The sequence below is a fragment of the Pelophylax lessonae genome, assembly GCF_965119305.1.
Source record: "Pelophylax lessonae genome assembly, chromosome: 1".
Classification (NCBI taxonomy): Eukaryota; Metazoa; Chordata; class Amphibia; order Anura; family Ranidae; genus Pelophylax; species Pelophylax lessonae.
The window spans coordinates 492,945,595-492,971,708 of record NC_138768.1 but is presented as its reverse complement, the minus strand read 5'-3'; the positions used below and the strand labels follow the sequence as shown (position 1 = coordinate 492,971,708).

The following is a 26,114-nucleotide window of genomic DNA, read 5'->3' as shown; positions in this document are numbered from 1 at the left end:
CTCGGCACGCAAGGATAACAGGAGATGCCCCCCATCGGTGCAGGCCCCCTCATCCATGATGCCCATCAGTGCAGCCCCCCAACTGTGATGCCCATCAGTGGAGAGAAAAAAACTGGATTTTTGTACTTACCGTAAAATCCTTTTCTCTGAAGTTCGACAGACGCAACTCCATTTTTTCTTTAGACACTTGGGATGTCCCAAAGCAGTATTTTCATGAGGGGTGGGAATACAATGCAAAGAAGAAGATAACTTCCCAAAGGCTAAAATGTAGCCAACCAGGTAATATGGAGTTTAACCAGGAACAACTGGAGCACACCTAGAAAAAAAAACATACACCCTCAAAGAGAACAAAAATGATTCTCTTTAAACAGCAGCTTGCAAAACCTTGCAGCCAAAAGAGGCATCCGAAGATGACAACACATCAACTTTATAGACTTTTGTGAATGCATGCACAGACGACTAAGTTGCCACCTTGCAAACTTGCATCACTGACGTCTGATGGCGAAAAGCCCAAGAGGCACTCAGCTCTCTAATAGAATGCGCCTTCACCAGGAAAGGAGGAACCTGACCCTTCAGCGAACAAGCCTGAACAACCGTTTGCCTGATCGATTTGGATATGGTGGCAGCAGATGCAGCCAATCTCTTACGAGGTCCCTCGAATAGGACAAATCGAGCATCTGAGTTTCTGAAAAACTCAAGTGGCCTGCCGGGTAAACCCTGATCACCTGAACCACATACAAAGAATGCAAGCCAATTTCCTTGGGATGCTTAGGCTTGGGAAACAGTGAAGGCAGCACAATGTCTTCATTCAATTAAAAATCAGAAACTACCTTATGGAGAAAATACGGATTTGGGCGAAGTACCACTTTATCTCTGTGGCCCACCAAATAAGGTGAGCAGCATGACGCCCCCGCCAATTCAGATACTATGCGGGCAGAAATGATAGCTGGGGAAGCTCTGTGCCCAGGGTACCTGGATGATGGAAGAGTCAAAACTGCAGATGTTTTGGAGCTCAGAGCGATAAAGCTTTGTCTGAGTCATTGGACGACTCTTCTGCATGGTTGTCTGGTTCGAATTCAATCAGACAACGCCACAGGATCCGGAAAGGTTGGAGACACTTTCACCAGTACCAGAGTAGCTTTATTTAACCTGGCCACCGGAGAATACACTTTCAGTGGTACAGTCCACCTATTGGCCACAGCCTTCGCAAAAGGATAATGGCATGGAAAACGCTTAAGCACCACCAACATGTGTTTAATGCATTGCCATTGTTCATCCACAATAGTATGAAACAATTCTGGACAAGGGGATACATTGCCCGATTTATGCCAAAATACACCTGCGTAGCCGACGTAGGTCCATCGGCCAATTCCAGGGTTTCCCGCACAGAAACTATCAGGTGTTCCACCAATGCGTGTCCTCGCTCAGCGGCTGATAAGGACAGGTCCTCTTCACCGTGAGAATGTGAAGAAACCGACACCTCAAGGTGGTCTGCGTCGACAGTGTTTGGGGGGACAATTTTACTCACTAAACCACGGTACCAGGTGGGCGCCACTCCAAAACAGATCACCTCCCACCCCGGACGGGGGTGCTGTTAGCCATGGAGAAGATGCGACTCAGGGGGTTCCAGGTCGATGCATCCCAGCGAGACTTGTCCAGTCGCAGGCTCGCTTGTCCCCATCCATTGGGGTACCTTCGTGGCGAGGCTTAGTTCTAGACTATAACCTGCTCACGTGTGCTTGCCAGGCTGGGAGACCTTAAGAATCTAGATTATCAAGTGCGAAAACGCAGCCAGCTGTTGCTTGAAGTTCCTCTAGATCTTGGTCCCCAGGAACTAACTAGTTTAAAAGTAAAAAAATCACAAACTTTCCTTGTTACAGCTAAGACCGCAGTCCGAGCAGGGAGCTAGGTCCTATTCCTAACACTAGGCAGAACAAAACTGTTTGATAGCAGAGTCTGAGGGGTAATGCCTTAAGTGACAGCCTCCATAGACGTGGTTAAGTTTATTCCTGCCTAGTGCCTATTCCTCGAAGGAGGAGCATAACCCTATGCGTAATAAGATAAGGAGCAGTGTCTGTCGATACGATAGAGAACAAGGATATGTAAAATTGGAAAGTGTTAAATAGGGGGATGTTCCTGCAGCCTTCTTTTTTGTCTGTGTACAGTGACCTGAGGGTAGCTGCATGTAACCCAGTCGCAGGGATTTAAAAAAAAAAGGCTGTGTCCTGTACTGATCCAAAGAAATCCACATGTAAACTCAACTGGTTTGGAATGATCTTCCTCAGGAGTACATGTAAATGAAATCAAAAAGATGGAACCCAAATCACTTTTAAATAACCACAAAATCATCATAAGCTGGAATCCATATCAAGATAAAGATCTCCATCCCATAGAGGGCATCTCGACAAAGTTTATTGATTTTATATCAGTTTTACTTTTTCCCTATATGTCCAGCAAAAAGTCCATGGCTACATAAAACTGTTTGACACGTAAAATATTGTATGAACATTTAGCACACAGTATCTTGTGTGAAAATAGGTATATAGAATGTGTGTCTAATGCATGAATGTGCAATTTTAGGTCATCAATAAGTTACTGGGTCGTGCCATCATTGATATTTTTTTTTTTTTTTTAAGTATGCATTATGAAAACACTTCCAATTAAAAAATGTTATCACTTACTCTCTCTGTCTTCTAGTCTTCGACTGGAATTGCATTCTAGAACCATCTCTTCCTCAATGGGGACAACAATATCCAACACACAAGCAGAAAATTTCTGGAGGAAAGGCATCTCTGTTGTACTACCTCCCAACCATACACATCCAATCAAGATGGGTTTTATCACATTAACTTTCCTCCCTTTTGATTGCAGTTCATCCCATTCCTTTGCTTTGAGTTTTTGCCGTACTTTCTGATTTTCTGGGTTTTTACACTCCTAAAAGTCATAAAAGCAACAGTAGAAGATTTAAGTCTTAAAAATATTCTATATATACACACACACACATACACCCCTACAGATAACAGGTTTCTCCACTGGTTGCGTTTATGTTTTATCCTTTTCGCTGCCAGGCCCTGTGCTTCACTTTTAACTCGTCAAACCATTTTGCAAATTTTTCTATTTTTTAAATTATTTCCTTACAGCTTGTCACTTTCTAAAAGACCCCCAAACCATATATTCTCACAGCACATGACCTGTAGAATAAAAAGGTGTTACCAAGTCTTAAGGCACCATGATTTTTGCGTAAATGTTTATCAAAACAATATTTTCGCAAGAAAATGATTAGATAAAAACACACCCGTTTCAAAATGACTGCTAAATATAAAAGCCTAACCTGTATGAAGGTAAAAAAAAAATTGTCAATTTTAAATTATTGTTAGCAAGGGTGAGTATTGCGCTCAGCAATCAGCTCTCACTGTAAAGTGCTATAGTGCATATGTGATTGGTCACAAACTTGCAATATACAAATAACCTAATTCAGTAAATGCATAAATAAATATTGCATAAATTAGTGAATAAACAATTAAATCAATGGTGGTTTATGTGATGAACTTAAAGTCCTTAAAGTGCTCAGTGCAGACTGTGTCTTCAGCAAACTTGGACTTGATGGGAAACCTCCACCTAACACCTCCACCCAGTGGTCAGACAATATACTCCTTACCAGAAGAAGATGACCCCTTAATTACAGGGCGTCAAAACCGGCATTTATCTCCGCACAGGCTCAAGACTATCCTCATCGCTGTCACCACATCAAAGGATTTTTAGCCCCAATGCCTTTACAAAGCTCCGGATCTCCGGGCATCATAATGCAAAAAAGATAAAGGAAACTCCAATAGTGTATTACCGTCATATACTGGGTTTTAATAAGATAGATTGCACTTACATCATAGCAGTATTTCAACGCCTGGAAGTACAATACATTCGGCTGGTCTGGTGGATGGGACGCCGCTCGCGCTCTGCGCTCCACCTCACCGGAACTCTACGGTCTCACACTCCCCAGGGGAGCGTATTAGTGTCACGGGTGACAACTTAGGCTAGTTAGCTTTAGGGTCCCACTACACCACCGTTACTTAGCGTCAGTTAGAGTCAAGTACACTAACACACATACACACACACACCTCCATTACTAGTATAGTGTTTTAACAGATCAATATCTGATCAGAACTATACTAGCGTCCCCATAATTTAGTGTTCCCAAAATGCAGTGTTTGCACAATCAGCACTGATTCCTGCTAGCACCTGCGTTAAACCCCCCTGCCCAGGCCACCTTACCCAGGCAAGTGTAGTAATCAATAGATTACTGACACTTCCAAAAAACACAAATCACACAAAACCGCTGCATTAGCAGAGTCAGGCCTGATCTCTGTTAGCACTAGCAGTTTTTCTTTTTGTAGCGACCAAATAGTCCTCGACAACCAGGTGCTTTTATTACCTAGTAGTCACACTACGGTACCGGTAAATTTAGGTACTAAAATTACCAAACGTTGGTACAGTGGTGAAGAGGTCTACAGTATAATGGCCATGTCAGATGAGAGCGATGGGGAAGCCTCACTGGCAGAATCAGGGTTAATATACGAACCAGATGACAGCAGCGGCTCCGACAGAGGGGTCCCTGCTAAGGTCAGGCGTACCCGACCCCATTCTGGAGTTGCTGAGATGCAAGAATCGGGAGTTTCTCATATGCAGCAGAAAGCCAGTACTAGTGCCACTCACACTTCTCGTGATCTGGCAAGCACGAGCGGCCTAGTACACCCTGGACCTACAACCAGCACTGCAGTATCACCTGATGACGTGGCGAGTCACCTAAGTGCAGTTGAAGCTGGTGCGGTGGCTAGCACAAGTAGTGGCACGCAGCCACCGCGTATCCGAAGACAGGCCTGTAGAGCCCATAGTGCCCTCCCAGAAGCACTGGCATTTCCTAATTGGCAGCCCACAGATTCCACAGTGCCAGTACTTCCCCCATTCACCGCCCAACCCGGAATCCAAGTGGAAACAGCTGGTTTTAATCCCATAAACTTTTTTGAGCTGTTTTTCACTGAAGATCTTTTCAGATCTATGGTGGACCAATCAAATTTATACGCTCAACAATTCCATCGCCGCCAACCCAAATTCACCCCTTGCCAGACCATTCGGCTGGAATCCTATTACGATTCTCGATTTTAAAAAATTTCTGGGCCTTTCCCTCAACACGGGCATTACAAAAAAGAATGAATTGCGGTTATATTGGTCCACTGACCCAATTCATCAAATGCACGTGCTCATGCATTTCAACGACAATGAACTGTCGTCCTCGGGGAGACCCTGAATATGATCGGCTCCACAAAATTCGGCCCCTGATAGACCACTTCAATCAGCGGTTTGCAGCCTTGTTTACCCCCCAACAAGATGTTTGTGTCGACGAGTCCCTGATTAAGTTTACTGGCCGCCTTGCTATCAAACAGTACCTCCCCAGCAAGCGTGCCAGATACGGGGTCAAGTTGTATAAGCTGTGTGATGGGGCCACAGGCTATACAGATAATTTCCATGTCTATGAGGGAAAAGATAGCACTGTGGAGCCCCCCGACTGCCCAGACTACATAGGGAGCAGCGGCAAGATAGTTTGGGACTTGGTGTCACCCTTATTCGGAAAGGGGTACCACTTGTACGTGGACAATTTTTATTCAAGTGTGCCACTTTTTAGACACCTCTTTCAATTGCAAATTGGCGCTTGTGGCACCGTGCGATCTAATCGCCGGGGCTTCCCCCAACGGCTAGTAAATGCCCCACTGAGGGGGAGAGAGCCTGCTTGAGGTGCAATGAATTGCTTGCAGTGAAGTGGAGGGACAAACGGAACGTTTTCGTTCTGTCCTCCATTCACCCAGACACGGCAGTCCAAATTACTAAGGTCACCGCCCGGTGTTGTTGTTGAGAAGCCCCTCTGTGTCCACGACTATAACCGTAAAATGGGAGGGGTGGACTTCAATGACCAGATGATGGGACCGTACTTAATTGCCTGTAAGGCCAGACGCTGGTACAAAAAAGTGTCTGTATACAATTTTCAATTGGCTATTTACAACGCTTTTGTCTTATACAAAGCGTCTGCTGGAACATTATCCTTCTTTCAATTCCAAGAAGAGATAATTAGAGCCCTTCTGTATCCAGGTGGTGCTCCTGCCCAAATTCCCCAACCAGATGCAGTGAACCGGCTGCATGAGAGGCATTTTCCGCAATACCTCCCGAGTACCCCTACCCAACGATACCCCCAAAAAAGATGCCGTGTCTGCAGCAAGCGCGGATTTAGGCGTGACACCCGGAATTATTGTCCCGACCGACCTGGTCTTTGCCACGGTGACTGTTTACGTCACTGTGCGTAGGGTACAGCACGGCACAGTTTAGGGCACATTTACACAGGGTCTCAAAAGATGTTGAATGGCTATCGTCATTTTAAGGAGACCCGAACCTGGAACTCGACGTTTGAAGAAAAAAAAAATACATAAAAGCCAAAAATAGTTGTCGTCTCAGTAATTTTTTATGTTCTTCTACACTTCCTATGTACTTTTAACGTACTTTGTTTGTTTTTCATTCTTTTGTGACCTGTTTCTCATGCAGGTACTCGTCGGCTACCACATTAATTTTATATATTCTGACACACACAGTGTTTGCGCTCAGCATATATGGATACCTTTGCTGGCAGCAGCTGTGGTGATTTTCTGATTTCAGCACTACAGTTAAAATCCTATTTTGGTATACATGGATAGTGTCGTGTATACCCATCATTAAATGAAGTGGGTGGATATTTGGGCGGTTAATGGTGGGTAATACTACACATTATTCCTGTGCCGATTTCGGATAGGTTCTCTTTTTTTTTCGTTCAGCCCATAGGCTGCATGAAAAAAAAAAAAAAACTACACTATATGCCAAACAAGGACCAGCAATATACTGGTGCATTGCTGGACTTTGAGTGGTTATACCAGGATGATGCCTGCAGCTTTAGGCATCTTGGTATCGCTTTTTACAGCCAGCGGTCGGCTTACATGTAAAAAGCAATCCTAGCGGATAATTGGCCGCTAGACCGCTTTGCCCTAAGTTTCAGGAAAATGAAATTTTTTTTTTTTTTTTACACAAAGTTGTCACTAAATAATATATTGCTCACGCATGCCATGGGTATATGTGAAATGAGACCCCAAAATACATTCTGCTGCTTCTCCTGAGTACAGGGATACCCCATGTGTGAGACTTTTTGGCAGTCTAGCCACTTACAGGACCCCCGAAAACCAATCCCCATCTTCAAGTTTTCTAATGGCGTAAATTGCTTATTTTACCTCTGCACTACCTGTCACAGTTTCAGAGGCCCTGACATTTCAGGATAGCACAAAACCCCACCAAATGACCCCATTTTGCAAAGTAGACACTCCAAGCTATTAGCTGAGAGGCACGATGAGTCCATGGAATAGTTTATATTTTGCCACAAGTTTTGGGAAAATTATTTTTTTTTTTGTTTTTTTTTTTTTACACAAAGTTGTCAGTAAATGATATAATGCTCACACATGCCATGGGTATATGTGAAATGACACCCCAAAATACATTCTGCTGCTTCTCCTGATTACAGAGATACCCCATGTGTGAGACTTTGGCAGTCTAGCTGCGTACAGGACACGGAAAAACAATCCGCACCTTCTGGCTTTCAAGGGCATAAATTGTTGATCTCACTCCTTACTACCTATCACACTTTTGAAGGCCATGAAATGGCTATGATTTTAAAATATTTAAGTTTTGTGTTGAATAAAAGAAATCTTTTTTAAAAAAACTCTTGTGCCCGAAATCCCTGTTTCCCAATCCTTCCAAATGAAATGCCAAGATGGCACAAAACCCCCCAAATTACCCCACTTTTCGAAAAGTAGACACTCCAAGCTATTTGCTGAGAGGCATGGTGAGTATTTTGCAGCTCTCATTTTTTTTGGAAAATGAAGAAAAAACAGGAAAAAGCAATTTTTTTCCCTCTTTTTTCAATTTCCAAAACTATTTGACAAAAAGTGAGATCTGCAAAACACTCAACATGCCTCTCTGCAAATAGCTTAGGGTGTCTACTTTTCCGAAAAGGGGTCATTTGGGCGGGGGTTGTGCTGTCTTGGCATTTCATGGCCTCCGAAACTGACAGGTAGTCAGGAGTAAAATCAACAATTTACGCCCTTGGAAAGCCTGAAAGTGGCGATTGATTTTTGGGGTCTTATACTCGGCTAGACTGCAAAAAAGTCTCACACATGGGGTATCCCTGTACTCAGGAGAAGCAGTAGAATGTATTTTGGGGTGTCATTTCACATATACCCATGGCATGTGTGAGAATATATAATTTAGTGACAACTTTGTGTAAAAAAGAAAAAAAAAAATATATTTCCTGGAACTTTTGGCAAAATATAAAATATTCCATGGACTCACCATGTCTCTCAGCAAATAGCTTGGGGTGTCTACTTTGCAAAATGGGGTCATTTGGGGGGGGTTTGTGCTATCTTTAAATTTCAGGGCCTCCGAAACTGATGGGTAGTGGAGTAAAATCAAAAATTTACGCCATTAGAAAACCTGAAGATTGTGATTGATTTTCCGGGTCCCGTACACAGCTAGGCTCTCAAAAAGTCTCACACATGGGGTATCCTCATACTCAGGAGAAGCGGCAGAATGTATTTTGGGGTGTCATTCCACATATACCCATGTCATGTGTGAGAAATCCATCTTTTAGTGACAAATTTGTGTTGAAAAAAAAAAAAAAAAAAATTGTAATTTTCCCAAAACTTGTGGCAAAATATAAAATATTCCATGGACTCACCATGCCTCTCAGCAAACAGCTTGGGGTGTCTACTTTCCAAAATGGGGTCATTTTGGGGGGGTTTTGTGGTATCTTGACATTTCAGGGCCTCCTAAACCGTTATAGGTAGTGAGAAAATGCAATGAAAGATGTACACCCTTTGAAATTCTGATGGTGGGGATTGGTTTTCGAGGTCCCGTACACAGCTAGGCTCCCAAAAAGTCTCACATATGTGGTATTCCTGCACTCAGGAGAAGGAGCAGAATATATTTTGGGGTGTAATTACACATATACCCATGGCATGTGTGAGCAATATATAATTTCAATGACAACTTTGTGTAAAAAAAAAAAAAAAAAAAATTGTTTTTTTTAGTCATTTTTCAAACACCTGTGACAAAAAAATGAAATATTCAATGAGCTCAACATGCCTCTCAGGACATTCCTTAGGATGTCTAATTTCCAAAAAGTGGCAATTTGGGGGGGTTTTGTACTGCTCTGCCATTTTAGCACTTCATGAAATGAGATAGGCAGTCAGAAATTAAAGCTGCGTAAATTTCAGTATTTACGCCATAGTTTGTAGACGCTATAACTTTTGCGCAAACCAATAAAAATAGGCTCATTGAGATTTTTTTTGTCAAAGACATGTAGCTAAATACATTTTGGCCAAAAAATGTGACATAAATTGAGTATATTGCATATTTTTGAAAAGACAAAGTTAAAATGTCATTTTTTCTCAAACTTTTCTCTCTATTTTTATTAATATCGCAAAAAATAAAAAGCGCAGAGGTGATCAAATACCACCAAAAGAAAGCTCTATTTGTGGGAAAAAAAGTACGTAAATTTTGTTTGGGTACCACATTGCATGACCGCACAATTGTCAGTTAAAGTCACGCAGTGCCGAGTTGCAAAAAGTGGTCCAGACGTAAGGCAGCAAAATCCTCCGGTGGTAAAGTGGTTAACTTACAAAATTCTTGCTAAAATTTGTGTGAGGGTTGGGAGACATGCACACACACAAATTGTCAAGGTGGGAACAGTTGCTGTGTTCATGCAGCTGCTGCATCCCAATTGATATGGATGGGACTTCCTGAACAGGAATGCATGGAACACCTGCACAATCTAGTGCAGCTGCTGCTGCTGGGATGGCTTGCACAGAAACCCTGTGCAGCTAAACACTGCCTGGCTGTAGTATTCCCCGTATGAACGAGGCTTTAAGCATTGTTTGGACTTGCGGTTGAGCTGCGTTTCTGCCGCCTGCCAACTGCCCACCCTTAAGCTGCAATAAGCAGCGGATGCAGTTGTTTAAATGCTGTGGGCGCAATGCTTCGCATCCGTGGCAAAGTTGACCTGACTTGTAAAGATATCTCCTTCCAGACACTAACAAATTCATGTCAATACAGAAGCGCTGCAAACGCTCCATAACTGTGTGCAAAGCATGCGGTTGCAGCACATTTGTCGTCAAAAGGGAGGTTAAAACAGGAGGTGAGTCATTGCATCACTTTCTCACTGCCTGTCACTAGCCTCTGGAGAACAATTTCATCGGGCTTCATTTGGATCGGGCTTCAGAGGTAAGGGAGATCTGGACGCATGTCTAAATCTACCCTATGTTTATTTTTTAAATATTTTTTTTACATGAGGGGGGGGGGGGGGCTTTGGAGAGGCATCAGGGATCTAAACAGACCCATAATGTTTATTTTTTGAGACTGATAAAAGGGACTGAAGACAGTTCCTTTCTCTGCATCCTGAACTGCACTGTAATGAATGACATAGGAGTCTGTATAGAGACTCCCATTCACTCACAAACCGACACAGAGTAACGACTGTCAGTGATGAATGAACAGAGAAAATTAATACTGATCACTTTGTTTATTCTGGTAAAAAAGAAACTGCAAAACACACGTTTACAAGCCTCTGCCCGCTTTCCATTTTGAAGGCTCCTGAGCTAGTAGCCGCTAATCAGAGCTATTGTTTTGTTCAGCAGAGTCTGCCTCATCGTTTGGCTATAAGCTTATGGTCACTCAAGTGACCGTGAGCTTATAGGAGGAGGAAAGATGTGTATGAACCTGGCCAGCTGGAAGCAGTGCTGTAGGGCTGTATGGACCTGGCAGTGAAAGGGTTAAAGAAAAAGATTAGCAGCTCATACAGTTTCTAAATGTGCTATCTTTAGCAGTGCAGCTTTTTTCAGCAGTTCAATGGAAAGTATTTTGAGTGTTTTGAAACCCCCCCCCCCCCCCCAAAAAAAAAAAACACAACACGATTGGGCCCCATTACCAGCAGGTGGTGCTGTGCTGCAGGTGGAAAGAGGCGTGGAGTTCAGTGTCAGCTGAGCATGTGTGAGGAGTGAGGGAGCAGCAGGCTGTAATTTTTATGGATAGTCTACTGACGGGAATGGTACAAGCTGATTGAAAAAAAGCCAACGTGGTAACAATATTTAAAAAAGGGCCGAGATACAGGCCAGTTAGCTTAACATCAATAGTCTAAGCTATTGGAGGTGATAAGGCACTATATACAAGACTTTAGTAATGAAAACTGTATCATTAGTAGAAATAAGCATGGATTCATGAAAAATCGATCTTGCCAGACCAATCTATTAACCTTCTATGAAGAAGTGAGCTGCCATCTAGATAAAGGAAGGCCTGTGGATGTGGTGTATCTGGATTTTGCAAAGGCATTCAATACAGTTCCCCGCAAACGCTTACTGTACAAATTTAGGTACGTAGGTATGGACCATAGAGCGAGTACCTGAATTGAAAACTGGCTACAGGGGCAAGTCCAAAGGGTGGTGATAAAAGGGGAGGAGTACTCGGAATGGTCTGGTGTGGAAAGTGGGGTCCCCCAAGGATCTGTCCTGGGACCAATCCTATTTAAATTTATTCATAAACAACCTAGAGTATGGGATAAACCGCACAATCTCCGTATTTGCGGACAATACTAAATTAAGCAGGGCAATGACTTCAACGCAGGATGTGGAAAGCTTACAAGATGACTTTTAAAAAATAACAGGGTTGGCATCTACATGCCAAATGAGGTTTAATGTTGAAAAATATAAGGTAATGCATTTGGATGCCAGAAACATGAACGCAGGTTATTCATTAGGGGGGGGAGCCTTTGGGGAAATCTAACATGGAAAAGGACCTGGGGGTCCTAGAAGACGAGCTCAGCAATGGCATACAATGTCAAGCTGCTGCAAGCAAAGCCAACAGAATATTGGCATGTATTAACCACTTCCCGCCCGCCCTATAACAGAATGACGGCGGGAATGTGGTTGTGTTATCCTGACCGGACGTCATATGACGTCGGCAGGATAACACAGCTCTGGGCGCCCCCCGGGGGCGCGCAGAGCGGCAATCGTGATGCGAGGTGTCAGTCTGACACCCTGCATCTCCGATCTCGGTAAAGAGCCTCTGACGGAGGCTCTTTACCATGTGATCAGCCGTGTCCAATCACGGCTGGTCACATAGTAAAACAGGAACAGCCGTTGATCGGCTTTCCTTAGTTCGTGCCTGACAGGCACGAGTAAAGGAGCGCCGATCGGCGGCTCCCCTGACAGGGGGGGGGGGGGGGGTCGGCACTGGTAATCAGATCATTGATTACCAGAGCAGACCCTCGGGGGGGGGGGGGATGCCACTAGATCCACCAGGGATGCCCACTATGACCCCAGGGATGCCCACTATGACCCCAGGGATGCCCACTATGGCCACCAGGGATGGCAATCAGGGCTCAGGGAGCCCCCCATTGCCCTCCCCATCAGTGCTGCCCGCCAGTGTCCTCCCTATCAGTGCTGCCCACAAGTGCCCACCATTGCCATCCTTTAGTGTCGCCCACCTGTGCCCATTATTGCCCACCAGTGCCGCCTATCAGTGCCCATTAGTGCCGCCCGTCAGTGCCGCTCCATCAGTGCCACCTATCAGTGTCCATCAATGCCGCCTATCAGTGCCCACCAATGCTGCATATCAGTGCCACATATCAGTGCCACATCATCAGTGCCACCCCATCAGTGCCACCCCATCAGTGCCTCCTCATCAGTGCCTCCTCATCAGTGCCTCCTCATCAGTGCCTCCTCATCAGTGCCTCCTCATCAGTGCCTCCTCATCAGTGCCTCCTCATCAGTGCCTCCTCATCAGTGCCTCCTCATCAGTGCCTCCTCATCAGTGCCTCCTCATCAGTGCCTGTTAGTGCAGTCTCATCAGTGCAGGAAAAAACTTATTTATTTACAAAATTGTATAACAAACAAAAAAAAAACTTTTTTTTTTCAAACTTTTCGGTCTTTTTTTATTTGTTTAGCAAAAAGGAAAAAACCCACAGGTGATCAAATACCACCAAAAGAAACTATTTGTGGGGGGAAAATGACAAATTTGGTGTAGGTACAGTGTTACATGACCGCGCAATTGTCATTCAAAATGAAACAGCGCTAAAAGGGGAAAATTGTCCTGGGCAGGAAGGGAGGGAAGTGCCCTGTATTAAAGTGGTTAAAAAGGGGATTCACTCCAGAGATAAAACCATAACTCTCCCACTCTACCAAGACTCTGGTCAGGCCGCATCTTGAGTATGCCATCCGGTTAAGGGCACCGGTCCTCAGGAAGGATGTGCTGGAACTGGAGAGAGTCCAGGGAAGGGCAACAAAGATAATAAAGAGACTGGATGATCTCGGATATGAGGAAAGACTACAAGCACTGAACTTACTCTCTGTGGAGAAGAGACGCTTGAGAGGGAACGTGATATCAATGTACAAATACCATACTGGTGACTGTAGCATAGACAACAAACTATTTAGCAAAAGGGAATATAAAAGGACTCGCAGCCATTTGCTAAAAATAGAAGTGGTTTAACCTTAACCACTTACCGACCGCCCACCGCAGTTTTAAGTCGGTCCTTTGACGCTAAATACTGGGGTTATGGCAGCAGATTTTTACTATCCTCCGCTATTTGTCTCTCAAAGTTGATTTAGTATTTACTTTTCTTACTTGCCTCCTTGCATTACTCGAAAGCGGATACTGTGCCCTCTGATTTATATTTCTTGAAGGCCTAATACGTTTAACATTACGGTTTAGCCAGCCAGGTTTGGCTTTGTCTCTTCTAAATTTCCCATAGGAATGCACTGTGAGATGCATTTATTTAATATGTTCCTAAAGCATTCCCATTTTTCCTCCATGGTCAGTGTTCCCCGGGTTTGGTCCCAGTTTACCCTTTCCATCAATGAGCCCAATTTTGGAAAGTTTGCCCTTCTGAAGTTTAGGGTTATGTTCCCCACTTGCCTTGTTATATTGTTATTTACGCTAAATGTGATCATCCTGTGATCGCTAGAGCCCAGGTTGTCCTGGACTCCTACCTCCGAGATTAGATCTGGGTCATTAGTGATCAATAGATCCAGAACTGCATTTTCTCTAGTAGGAGAATCCACCGAGACATGTAGTTGTCCTGTAAGGTTTCTATGAATAGATGGGCCTTCTGTGAGTGTGTAGTCCCCTCTTCCCAGTCAATGTCGGGATAATTGAAGTCCCCCAATATGATGACTGATCCCAGTTTTGCCACTTTACCCAACAGTGATTTAAATTCCAGCTCTACCACCTACCTTTGGTTGGGTGGCCTATAGCAAACCCCCACAATTACTTTTCCCTTTTCTTCTTCCCTATGGAGTTCTACCCACACGGATTCTAACTCCATACTTATCCCTTCCATAATATCACTCCTCTCTATCACCCTTACACTATTCTTGACAGAGACAATAAATCCTCCCTGAGAGGAGTTTCATAGGAGCGCCTGCGGCTAGCCTGACCAGGTAGGCGTACCAAGCTCTGCGAGGCCAGTCCGGAGCCACGAGAATGGCCGGAATCCCTTCTGCCTCGATCCTGCGAAGAAGTCTTGGCAGCAACTTGAGATGAGGAAAGGCAGACAGCAGCTGATACTGACCATGGCCAATCTGTGATCGCTCTCACAGGACTATGCCGGCGTCATCCTTGCGCAGGTGACCATGCTAAACCGCACAGCATCATTCATGTTGAACTTAGCATATGTTCTTGCCTACGCCAGGACACATGGTGCCACCAGTGCATCTGCCAGAGGGGCCCGGGAGCGGGCCACAAACCTTTGCACTATCCTGTAGATGCGATGCCAACAGATCCATGTCTGGAGTGCCCCAGCGAAGACACAACTGCTAGAAAACCTCCAGATGAAGGAACCATTGCCCTGCATCCAAGGCCTGTCGAATGAGGCAATCCACCTGCCAATTTTCCACACCTGGAAAGGGAACAGCGGAGAGAGCTGGAACAAGGCGCTCTGCACAATGCCTGCCACTTCCAAGACTGCAAGGACACTCTTGGTGCCCCCTAGGTGAATGAAATAAGCCACGTTCGTGGCATAGCCCGATGATTACATACTGGATGGCTACAGATGCCCGGTTCAGTGAACTAGGCAAAGTCGGATCGCTCTCAGCTCCAGGACATTGATCGGTAACCTGGATCCTCCAGGGACCATATACCCTAAGCAGAGAACCTGCCAAGGACTCCTCCCCACCTGGACAAGCTTGCATTCGCTGTGACAATTGTCCAGTAAAAAGGGGAGGAAGGATTCCAGATCAAGACTCCCTTAACAACTGGCTCAGTCGGATCCGAGTGTACAGAGAGTTTGGATTCTAGTACCATCTGAGAAGGATTGCCTCCTGGGGGATCCTCGAGAGGGGTTGAGTGGAAGGGACCGTCTCGAAAGAAGATACCATCAGACCCAGAACTTGCATGCAGATCCGAAGGGACGACCATGTGCTAGACGGTAACTGTTGAACCGCAGTATGAAGTTCCAAGAGTTTTTCCACCAAGAGGGAGAAACACCATGACTGAGGACGAGTCCAAAGTCAGGCCCAGATAGTCCAGTCTCACAGAAGGGGCCAGGGATGACTTCTGAAGGTTCAGAACCCACCCAAATTCCTCCTCAGGTGAGAGGCTAGTATCACTGGTGGAGGATTATGCACTGAGTGAAAGCACCTTTTTGGACTGTTATTCAGCACTGTGCACTTTTCCATGGATTCACCTATGGACTTATCCCTTCCCCTTAAGGATTTTACAGTGATTTCTGACATGGATTTTTAATGACATTTTAGCTGAGTTTTTACTTACTCCTGACTAGGCAGATTACAACGGACATCCTATGCAGGAAGAGAGAGGGTGTATCCCCTGGGACTGCCCATAGATGTAGCCAGATCTTTTTTCTGCCTAGTGTTCTACTCCTGTAGGGAGCAGTATAACCCTACTGATATGGATCAAAGAACTGCGTTCGTCAATGAACGATAGAGAAATATTTTCCAGCAAAAACTCATCTATGTGGTCCTTAAACTATCCAGGATCTTCCCGACTAAAGTTGAACTAAAAGGTCTATAGTTACTTTGCAAAGACTTTGTTCCCTTTTTAAATATAGACACCACATTGGCCTTATGCCAATCTAGTCCTTAACGAGTCCATAAAATTTAGAAACAAAGGCTTTGAAATTACAGCGCTCAATTCTTTTAGGATGCGTGGATGGATGCCATCTGGTCCAGGTGCTTTATTCACCTTTATTCTGTCTAAATATTTCTGGCCCATATCACTTTTGTGCCCTTGAGGATCATTTGGGGCTGTGTCAATTCCATCCTCATTATGGTCATGAGCTCCCCCATGCTTCTTTATATACACAGAGCTGAAGAAAGTATTTAATAATTTTGCCTTCTCATTGTCCCCAGTCACCCACTCCAGATTTTTTTGTAAAGGGCCTACATGTTTAGAACTAACTTTAACCATTTCCATACCGGCGCAGCCATGCGATCGGGGATGCGGCGTGTCAGTCGGAACACAGCCCATCCCCGATTGGTGGAAAGAGCCATTACAAAAAGGTCTCTTTACCATGTGACAGGCTGTGTCCAATCACAGCCGGCCACATGCACTTCCCTCATGCACGCCGCTCGCGCGTGCCCCATGGGCGCGCAGAGCAGCGATGGGGGATGGAGAGTGTCACTCTGACACAGTACATTCCTGATCAGGGTAAAGAGCCAATAAAATTAGCTCTTTACCATGTGACCGGCTGTGTTACAGCCGGTCACAGAAGGTCAGAGACAACGGTAACTAGCTGTTACCATGTTCCTCTCCTCACACACTGATCCTGTGTGAGGAGGAGATTTCAGCACCCGTCTCCAGCCCAGAGGACCCATCTCCATCCCAGAGTGCCCGAGTACCTATCTGCTGTCCAACAGGGCCTTCAAAAGTGTGATTGGTTGTAATGAAATTATATGTGTAATTTATGCTCCTAGAACACTTGACGGTGCTCCTTGCATGTTGGGCCCCGGTATGTGGCTATGCTGTGACAGTCTCACATATGTGGTATTCCCATACTCAGGTGGAGTAGCAGAATGTATTTTGGGGTGTCATTTTTGCTATGTACATGCTATGTGTTAGAAAAATCTAGAAATATCTTCTAAATTGATAACTGCCAGGGGACGAACTCCTCCAGTGAGGCCGGGAGAAAGGGAAAGGAAAGACAGGTGCTGGTGGTAGGGGACTCAATTATTAGAAGGACAGATAGTGTAATCTGTGACATAGACCGTGTGCGCCGAACAGTCTGTTGTTTGCCGGGCGCTCGGGTTCGGCACATCGCGGATCGGGTGAACAGATTATTGGGTGGGGCTGGGGAAGACCCAGCTGTCATGGTACACGTGGGTACCAATGACATAGGCAGAGGAAGACGGAGAGTCCTAAACGATTTCAGGGACTTAGGCGCTAAGTTGAGGACTAGGACCTCCAAGGTAGTATTTTCCGAAATACTACCGGTACCTCGAGCCACACCAGAGAGGCAGCGGGAGATTAGGGAAGTTAACGAGTGGCTGAGGAGCTGGTGTAGTAAGGAGGGTTTCGGGTTCCTGGAGAACTGGGCCGACTTCTCAGTCGGTCACCGGCTCTTTGGTAGGGACGGATTGCACCTAAATGGGGTGGGTGCAGCCGTACTGGGTGAGAGGATGGCCAAAAAGTTAGAGGGGCTTTTAAACTAGGGAATGGGGGGGAGGGTACAGATGTAGAATTAGCCAGTGGAAAGCAAGTTTCAGAGGGCAGAAATGGGGGCATTAGCGGTAGGGTGTTCGGAGCTCCTATACCCAGGGTGGGTACGGGGAAAAATCAAGAGAGCAGCCTAAAAACATCAAAATTACGAGGCTTATATACCAATGCCAGAAGCCTGGCCAACAAGATGGGAGAGCTGGAGCTGCTGATGTTTGAGGAGGACTTAGATTTTGTGGGGATAACTGAGACTTGGTTTGACAGCTCTCATGACTGGATGGCGACCATTCAGGGGCATTCCCTTTATCGCAGAGATAGAGAGGGTAAAAAAGGGGGAGGGGTATGTTTGTATATTAAGAACAGTATACAGGTAAATATGAGGGATGATATTAATAATGGAGCTATGGACGAGGCAGAATCCCTATGGGTAGAGCTTCAAAGGAAAGGCACGGTGGGGAAGGTAATATTGGGCGTATGCTATAGGCCCCCAAACCAGAGGGAGGAGGGTGAGGTGGACCTCATGTTACAGATAGGATTGGCAGCAAGGATGGGAAATGTCATTATAATGGGGGACTTTAATTATCCTGATATAGACTGGGCAGAAGGAACCGCGCATTCAGCCAAGGCTCGGCAGTTCCTAAATGTTTTGCAGGACAATTTCATGGGTCAGATGGTGAATGCACCGACAAGAAACAATGCGGTACTTGACCTACTGATTACCAACAATACAGACCTGCTCACGGATATAGAAATACGGGACAACTTAGGGAACAGTGACCATAGGTCAATTGGTTTCAGTATTAATTACAGTAATAGGAAACACAAGGGTAATATAAGGACACTGAATTTCAAAAGAGCCAATTTCCCTAAACTGCGCTCGCTGCTAGAAAATATCAAATGGGATAGAACCCTGGGAACAAAGAACACGGAGGAAAAATGGGAGTGCTTCAAGAGCATACTTAACAAGGGGGTGGGCCAGTGCATTCCACAGGGAAATAAATTTAAAAGAGCAAAACTAAACCCTGGGTGGCTAAACTCCAACATAAAAATGTATATTAGAGCTAAAGAAAAGGCCTTCAAAAAATACAAGACTGAGGGGTCATTGGCAGCATTTAAGCATTACAAAGAGTGTAATAAGAAATGTAAAGATGAAATCAGGGCGGCTAAAATAGAACACGAGAGACATATAGCGGAGGAGAGTAAAAAGAACCCCAAGAAATTCTTTAAGTATATAAACAGTAAGAAAGCGAGGCCAGAACACATTGGCCCCATAAAAGATGATAAAGGAAAAATGGCCACTGAGGACAGAGAAAAGGCGGAAGTGTTAAATAATTTCTTTTCTTCAGTCTTCACAAAGGAATCGGGGGGCTACACGAACCCCGCTTGTAAGGCCGAACTAAATAATACACCTCAGGAAGTGCCGCCATGGCTAACAGAGGATAGACTTAGAGCTAAACTAGAGAAACTTAACATAAATAAATCCCCGGGACCGGATGGCTTGCACCCAAGGGTTCTAAATGAGCTCAGTCAGGTGATTGCCAGACCATTATTCTTGATCTTTAAGGATAGTTTACAGACAGGTATGGTGCCAGCTGATTGGAAAAAAGCCAACGTGGTACCAATATTTAAAAAGGGGCCGAGATATATCCCGGGTAACTATAGGCCGGTCAGCCTAACATCTGTAGTCTGCAAAATTTTGGAGGGGATGATAAGGGACCACATACAAGACTTTAGTAATGAAAACGGTATTATAAGTAGTAATCAGCATGGATTCATGAAAAATCGTTCATGCCAAACCAATCTATTAACCTTCTACGATGAAGTGAGCTGCCACTTAGATAAAGGTAAGCCTGTGGATGTGGTGTATCTGGACTTTGCAAAGGCCTTTGACACCGTTCCCCACAAACGCTTACTGTACAAACTAAGGAAGGTAGGTATGGACCATAAGGTGAGTACCTGGATAGAGAACTGGCTCCAGGGGAGAGTACAGAGGGTGGTGATTAATGGGGAGTACTCGGATTGGGCGGGTGTGGAAAGTGGGGTCCCCCAGGGTTCTGTCCTGGGACCAATCCTGTTTAATTTATTCATAAATGATCTAGAGGAGGGGATATCTAGTACAATCTCAGTATTTGCAGATGATACTAAATTAGGCATGCCAATATCTTCTATGCAGGATGTGGAAATCTTGCAAGCAGACCTGAACAAAATAACGGGGTGGGCAACTACATGGCAGATGAGATTTAATGTAGAAAAATGTAAAGTAATGCACTTGGGGGCCAGAAACCAGAAAGCAAGCTACTCACTAGGGGGGGAACCTCTGGGTGAGTCTAGGATGGAAAGGGACCTGGGGGTACTGGTAGACAACAGGCTTGGAAGTGGCATGCAATGCCAAGCCGCTGCAAGCAAAGCCAACAGAATACTGGGTTGTATAAAAAAGGGGATTCACTCCAGAAATAAAGAGATTATTCTTCCACTCTACAAGACTCTGGTCCGGCCACATCTGGAGTATGCTGTCCAGTTCTGGGCACCGGTCCTCAGGAAGGATGTGCTGGAACTGGAGAAAGTCCAGAGAAGGGCAACAAAAATAATTAGGGGAATGGAGGACATCGGCTATGAGGAAAGACTACAAGCACTGAACCTATTCTCTCTGGAGAAGAGACGCTTGAGGGGGGATATGATATCAATGTACAAATACTGTACTGGCGACCCTAGCATAAGGAACAAACTATTTAGAGTAAGGAAATACAATAAGACACGTGGCCACTCACTAAAACTAGAGGAAAGGCGGTTTAACCTTAAAGTGCGTAAGGGGTTCTTCACTGTAAGAGCGGTAAGGATGTGGAATTCTCTTCCGCAAGCAGTCGTATCAGCGGGGAGCATTGATAGTTTCAAAAAACTATTGGATGGACACCTTAGAGACCACAACATACAGGGGTATACAATGTACGGTTAAAAGCAAACACACACACATAGGTTGAACTGGATGGACTTGTGTCTTTTTTCAGCCTCACTAACTATGTAACTGAGTAAAAAAAAAATAAATAAAAAAATGCGGTTTCATTTTCTATCCACATTTTCAAAAAACGTGTGGAAAAAAAAAAGACATGTTCAAAAGACTCATTATGCCTCGTAGAATATATGTTGGGGTGTTTGCTTTCCAAAATGGGGTCATTTTTTGGGTAATTCCCTTGTCCTGGTATTCCAGGGCCTTCAAAAGTGTGATTGGTTGTAATGAAATTATATGTATAATTTATGCTCCTAGAACACCTGATGGTGCTCCTTGCATGTTGGGCCTCTGTATGTGGCTATGCTGTGACAAAGTCCCACATAGGTGATATTGCAATACTCAGGAGTAGCAGAATGTATTTTGGGGTGTAATTGCAAGTAGGCATATACTGTGTTTGAGAAATAACTTATGACAATTGTAAAAAAAATGCATTTTTATTTTCTTTGCACATTTTCCAAAAAGTTGTGGAAAAAAAAAAAATGACATGTTCAAAAGACTCACTATGCCTCAAAGATTATACGTTGGGGTGTTTGCTTTCCAAAATGGGGTCATTTTATGGGGGTTTCCATTGTCCTGGTGCTCCAGGGCCTTCAAAAGTGTGATAGGTTGTCAGGAAATTATGTGTGTAATTTATGCTCCTAGAATGCCTGAAGGTGCTACTTGGAGGGTAGGCCTCTATGTGGCTAGGCTGTGAAAAAGTCTCACACATGTGGTATCGACATACTCCGGAGTAGTAGAATGTGTTTTGGGGTGTAGTTGCAAGTATACATATGCTGTGTGAGAGAAATACGACAATTTGTAAAAAAAAAAAAAAAAAAATCTTCATTTTGCAAAGAATTGTGGAAAGAAATTACAACTTCAAAAAACTCCCCATGCCACTTATTAAATACCTTCAGTACATCAAGTGTTATCAATTTTCAATGATTAGCACCATAGCTTGTGGACTCTAACTTTCACAAAGACCAAATAATATACACTTACTTGGGTTAATTTTACCAAAGATAAACAGCAGTATAAATTTTGGCCAAAAATTACTAATTTGCAAAATTTTATGACAAAGAAAAATGCGTCTATAAATAAAAAAAAGACTGAAAATATTTTCACGATATTTTCTGTCTTTTTTTTATTTATAGCACAAAAAATAAAAACCATCAAAAGAAAGCTCTATTTGTGTGAAAAAAAGGATACAAATTTTTTATGGGTACAATGTTGCGTGACTGAGTAATTGTCATTCAAAATGTGAGAGCGCTGAAAGCTGAAAATCGGTCTGGGCAGGAAAGGGGTGAATGTGCACTGTAGGCAAGTGGTTAAACATTAACATGTTCAGTAACAGATTTGTGTCGAAAATTGTGTATTTTCTAAAGATTTAAATGTTCAAAATATCGGCGCATATCAGCCGATACCAATATGCATTGGCCAAAATATTGGTAACGAAAAAACGAAATTGGTCGAATATATATACATATACATGTGTACATATACACACACACAGACATACATATACACACACTGCTCAAAAAATTAAAGGAACACGTTGAAAACACATCAGCTATCTGTATGGATATGGGCTGGGTAATGTGTTGGGAACGAAAAGATGCCACATCGTTTGATGGAAATTATAATAATTATAAACCTACAGAGACCGGAATTCAAAGGCACCCCGAAAATCAAAATGAAAAAAATGATGCAGCCAGCTAGCCCATTTTACTGAAATTTCATTGCAGCAACTCAAAAATGGTACTCCATAGTTTGTATGGGCCCCACGTGCTTGTATGCATGACATCAGGGCATGCTCGTAATGAGACAGATTGTCTCCTGGGGTTATTTCCTCCCAGATCTAGACCAGGGCATCACGGAGCTCCTGAATAAACTGAGGTGCAACCTGGCGGCATCAGATGGGCCGGCACATAATGTAGATAGAAAAAAGCTGCGCTAATAAGAACCAATTGTGATATTGTGCAATCCACCAGTCTCAATGTTATTATGAATAACAGAAAATCAGAAGTCTTTGTAGACGAGCGCGTAGGGTACGGCGTGCTGACGACACCGCGCTACCCGGAGGACGGGCTACTTGAGAGCCGGCCGGCTTCTTTGATTCTTGCACGGATTTATTCATGTGAGTGTAATTTTATTCTTTTAATAAATGGTCTTGATGATATTACACTATTGAGCACATCTTTTCTTTGTATGGTACCACCGGAGTTCCCACTTGTGAATACCAGGAACAGTTCATTCTTCTCTGGCCATATACATGGGGGCTTACTGAAGTAAGGATTTCCTTCTTTAGAGTGGCGCTGTGAGGAACCATACATAAAGGCTATTTGTATACCACAATCTGGTAAGGAGACATGTATGTGACTTTTGTTGGAGCACCGTGGTGAAAACAGATATTGGCTTCATATCTTCATTCACTTCACTCATTTCTTATTTTGGATTTTTCAACTGTGGGACTTTATTATATGTCATAATCACTTATGGACTATTTTACTCATTTATTTATATATATTTAACCAGCTTTTGTGATTTCTAGTGGTCACAACAAGAAGCCATGTTATTTAATAAGTAGGCTTGGCATTATCACTGATTATTTGATGCACTATAGGCATTTATGTGCTTTATGCAATTTTCTGTTATTCATACCGTATATACTCGAGTATAAGCCGAGTTTTTCAGCACATTTTTTTTTTGCTGAAAACGTCCCCCTCGGCTTATACCTGAGTCAAGGAAAAAAAAAAAAGTCCCTGGCCGCTACAACGTGCTTAAGCTTTAAAAATGGCGCCGCCCGGTGCATACATGTCACCGCGCACGCGCCGCCACCGCTCGGGACAAGCCGGGAATAGCCGAACGTATACGAGCGGCGGCGGCGCGTGCGCAATGACGTGTCGGCGCCATTTTTAAAATGAAGGCGCCTCTGGAACAGGTAAGTGAAACCGCTGCACTACCTGCCATTATGCAGGGCCGCGGGCATACTACAAGGGATGCAGTGCTGCGGGCATGGTCCACCTGTACCATGCCCACCAGCACTGCATCTCCTGTAGTATGCCCACAATCCCGCATCCTCTTGTACCATGCCAGTCACCCCGCATCCTCTTGTACCATGCCAGTCACCCCGCATCCTCCTGTACCATGCCAGTCACCCCGCATTCTCCTGTACCATGCCAGCCACCCTGCATTTTCCTGTACCATGCCAGCCACCCTGCATTCTCCTGTACCATGCCAGTCACCCTGCATTCTCCTGTACCATGCCAGTCACCCTGCATTCTCCTATACCATGCCAGTCACCCTGCATTCTCCTATACCATGCCAGACACCCTGCATTCTCCTGTACCATGCCAGACACCCTGCATTCTCCTGTACCATGCGCCTGCCACCCTGCATTCTCCTGTACCATGCCCGCCGCCCTGCATTCTCACCCTAGGCTTATATCATGGCAATCATTTTTCCCATCTTTTTGTGGTAAAAGTAGGGGCCTCGGCTTATACTCGGGTCGGCTTATACTCGAGTATATACGGTAATAACATTGAGACTGGTGGATTGCACAATATCATTGACAATTGGTTCTTATAAGCGCAGCTTTTTTTCTATCTATATTTGTGCTTGGTGTTGTCCCACTGTAAAACTGCTGCTCTCCTTTTTTAGCTTTAGCCTCGGTTCACATTTATGCGATGCGGGAAGGCTGCGAATCCGCAGCCTGTTCACGCATCGCACGCGCACCCCCGGCAGTTCACACTGCCATATGCGATACGCTGGGGGTGTCAATGTACTGTTAACGACACCCCCAGTTTGATCGCATATCGCAGTGCGATCGTGCAGTTCGCACAGGATTGGATCGCACAAGTGTGAACCGCTGTACGATCCGATCCTGATGCGGCTGCCAAAAAGGGTCCCTGTGCGTGTTTGGTGCGGCTGCGGTGCGAATTTAGCCATACAAACTGTATGGCTAAACTCGCACCGCACAGCCGATCGCATGTAATGTCGGAGCAGTGCGCTCCGACATTACATGCGAACCCTGCACACGCACAAGTGTGAACCGGGGCTTAGCGCGGTTATTTTATATTTTCTTTTGTTTATTCCAAAACATAATGTCCCAGAGGTGTTCTCTTGGATTTAGGTCAGGCAAGTGTGGGGGCCATTCAGTGTTATTAATTCCTTCATTCTCCAGGAACTGGCTGCATACTCTTGCCATGTGAGGCTGGCCATTGCCATGCACCAAGAGAAACCCAGGACACACTGCACCAGCATAGGGTCTGACAATGGGTCCAAGGATTTCATCCTGCTACCTAATGACAGTCAGGGTGCCATGAAAATTAACAGGATGTTTTGAAGTGGTGTCAGGATCCTTGGGGGCAAAACCTTATGCACTTTGTGCTTAGTGTATAATCATAAACAGGTGGCAATATAATCCATATGTCAGTAACAAATATGAATAGCTGTGTCCCTCAAAGCACATGAAAGTGAATTGTATATTAAAATAAAGTCAAAGGGACAAAAAGCTAAAATAAAGTTAAAGCTTAACCTCATCAGATACACCCCCTTCATCCTCTGACAAGTAACCATGTGGAACAAAGAATCCATCATCATCATCATCCTCATCCTCTTCCTTGGGATCTTCATCATCGTCATCCTGAAAAATGCAAACACAGAAATCTTACCAAAAATGAATCTAGCACAATTACGTTAAGTGTAACTCCACTTTTGTTAAGAAAAAAACATTCCACTCTGCGTGATCTATGTACATTCCAGGGATTTTAACAAACTTTGTTGCAGATTCCTACCTTTTGTTATTCTGAAGAAAAACATGGTTTGCTCCTCTGCCCCTGTGTTGAGTGAGTCTAATGGTAGAGGTTTCAAAATTATAAATCAGCTGTGGCAGCTATATGGCTTGGCCCGTGTGTTATACTTCCCCCTACAGGAGTAGGACACGGGCACAAAAAAAAAAAAAAAAAAAAAAAAAGACTACTACACCTATGGACAGTCCCAGGAGATATACGCCTCCTCTCTGCTATACGTAATCCGTTTTGTTACAAGCAGTGCCAGAAGTATTACAACTCCACAGAGGGGTGGGTGCTGTGTCCGTCAATTAACATCAGAGAAATGGATTTTACGACGAGTCAAATTTCCCCAAGTCCCATTTCCATTTTATAAAAAGGATAATGCCATGAATTGATAACGCTCCTCGCCCACCACAAAGTGGTGGAAAGGCCAATAAATGACATATTGGAATATGAAGGCAAGTGTCCTTTGATGTGGGGATGACACATACTGTACTGTACTGTACTGATACTGTACGAATAAACTCCATTCAGAACTTCTGTACCTGAAC

General features: G+C 44.3%; 1 protein-coding gene across 1 annotated transcript in view; it reads right to left on the bottom strand.

The window, feature by feature from the left end:
• Positions 1-26,114, bottom strand: part of CHAF1A (chromatin assembly factor 1 subunit A) — a gene marked incomplete at its 3' end in the record, with an annotated part of 442,221 nt that overhangs the window by 73,128 nt on the left and 342,979 nt on the right. Inside the window, exons 10-11 of the mRNA XM_082246912.1 lie at positions 25,308-25,415; positions 2,682-2,934 (exon numbers count right to left, since the gene is read on the bottom strand). Coding sequence (XP_082103038.1) covers positions 2,682-2,934; positions 25,308-25,415 — 361 coding nt within the window. The remainder of the gene's footprint in view (positions 1-2,681; positions 2,935-25,307; positions 25,416-26,114) is intronic.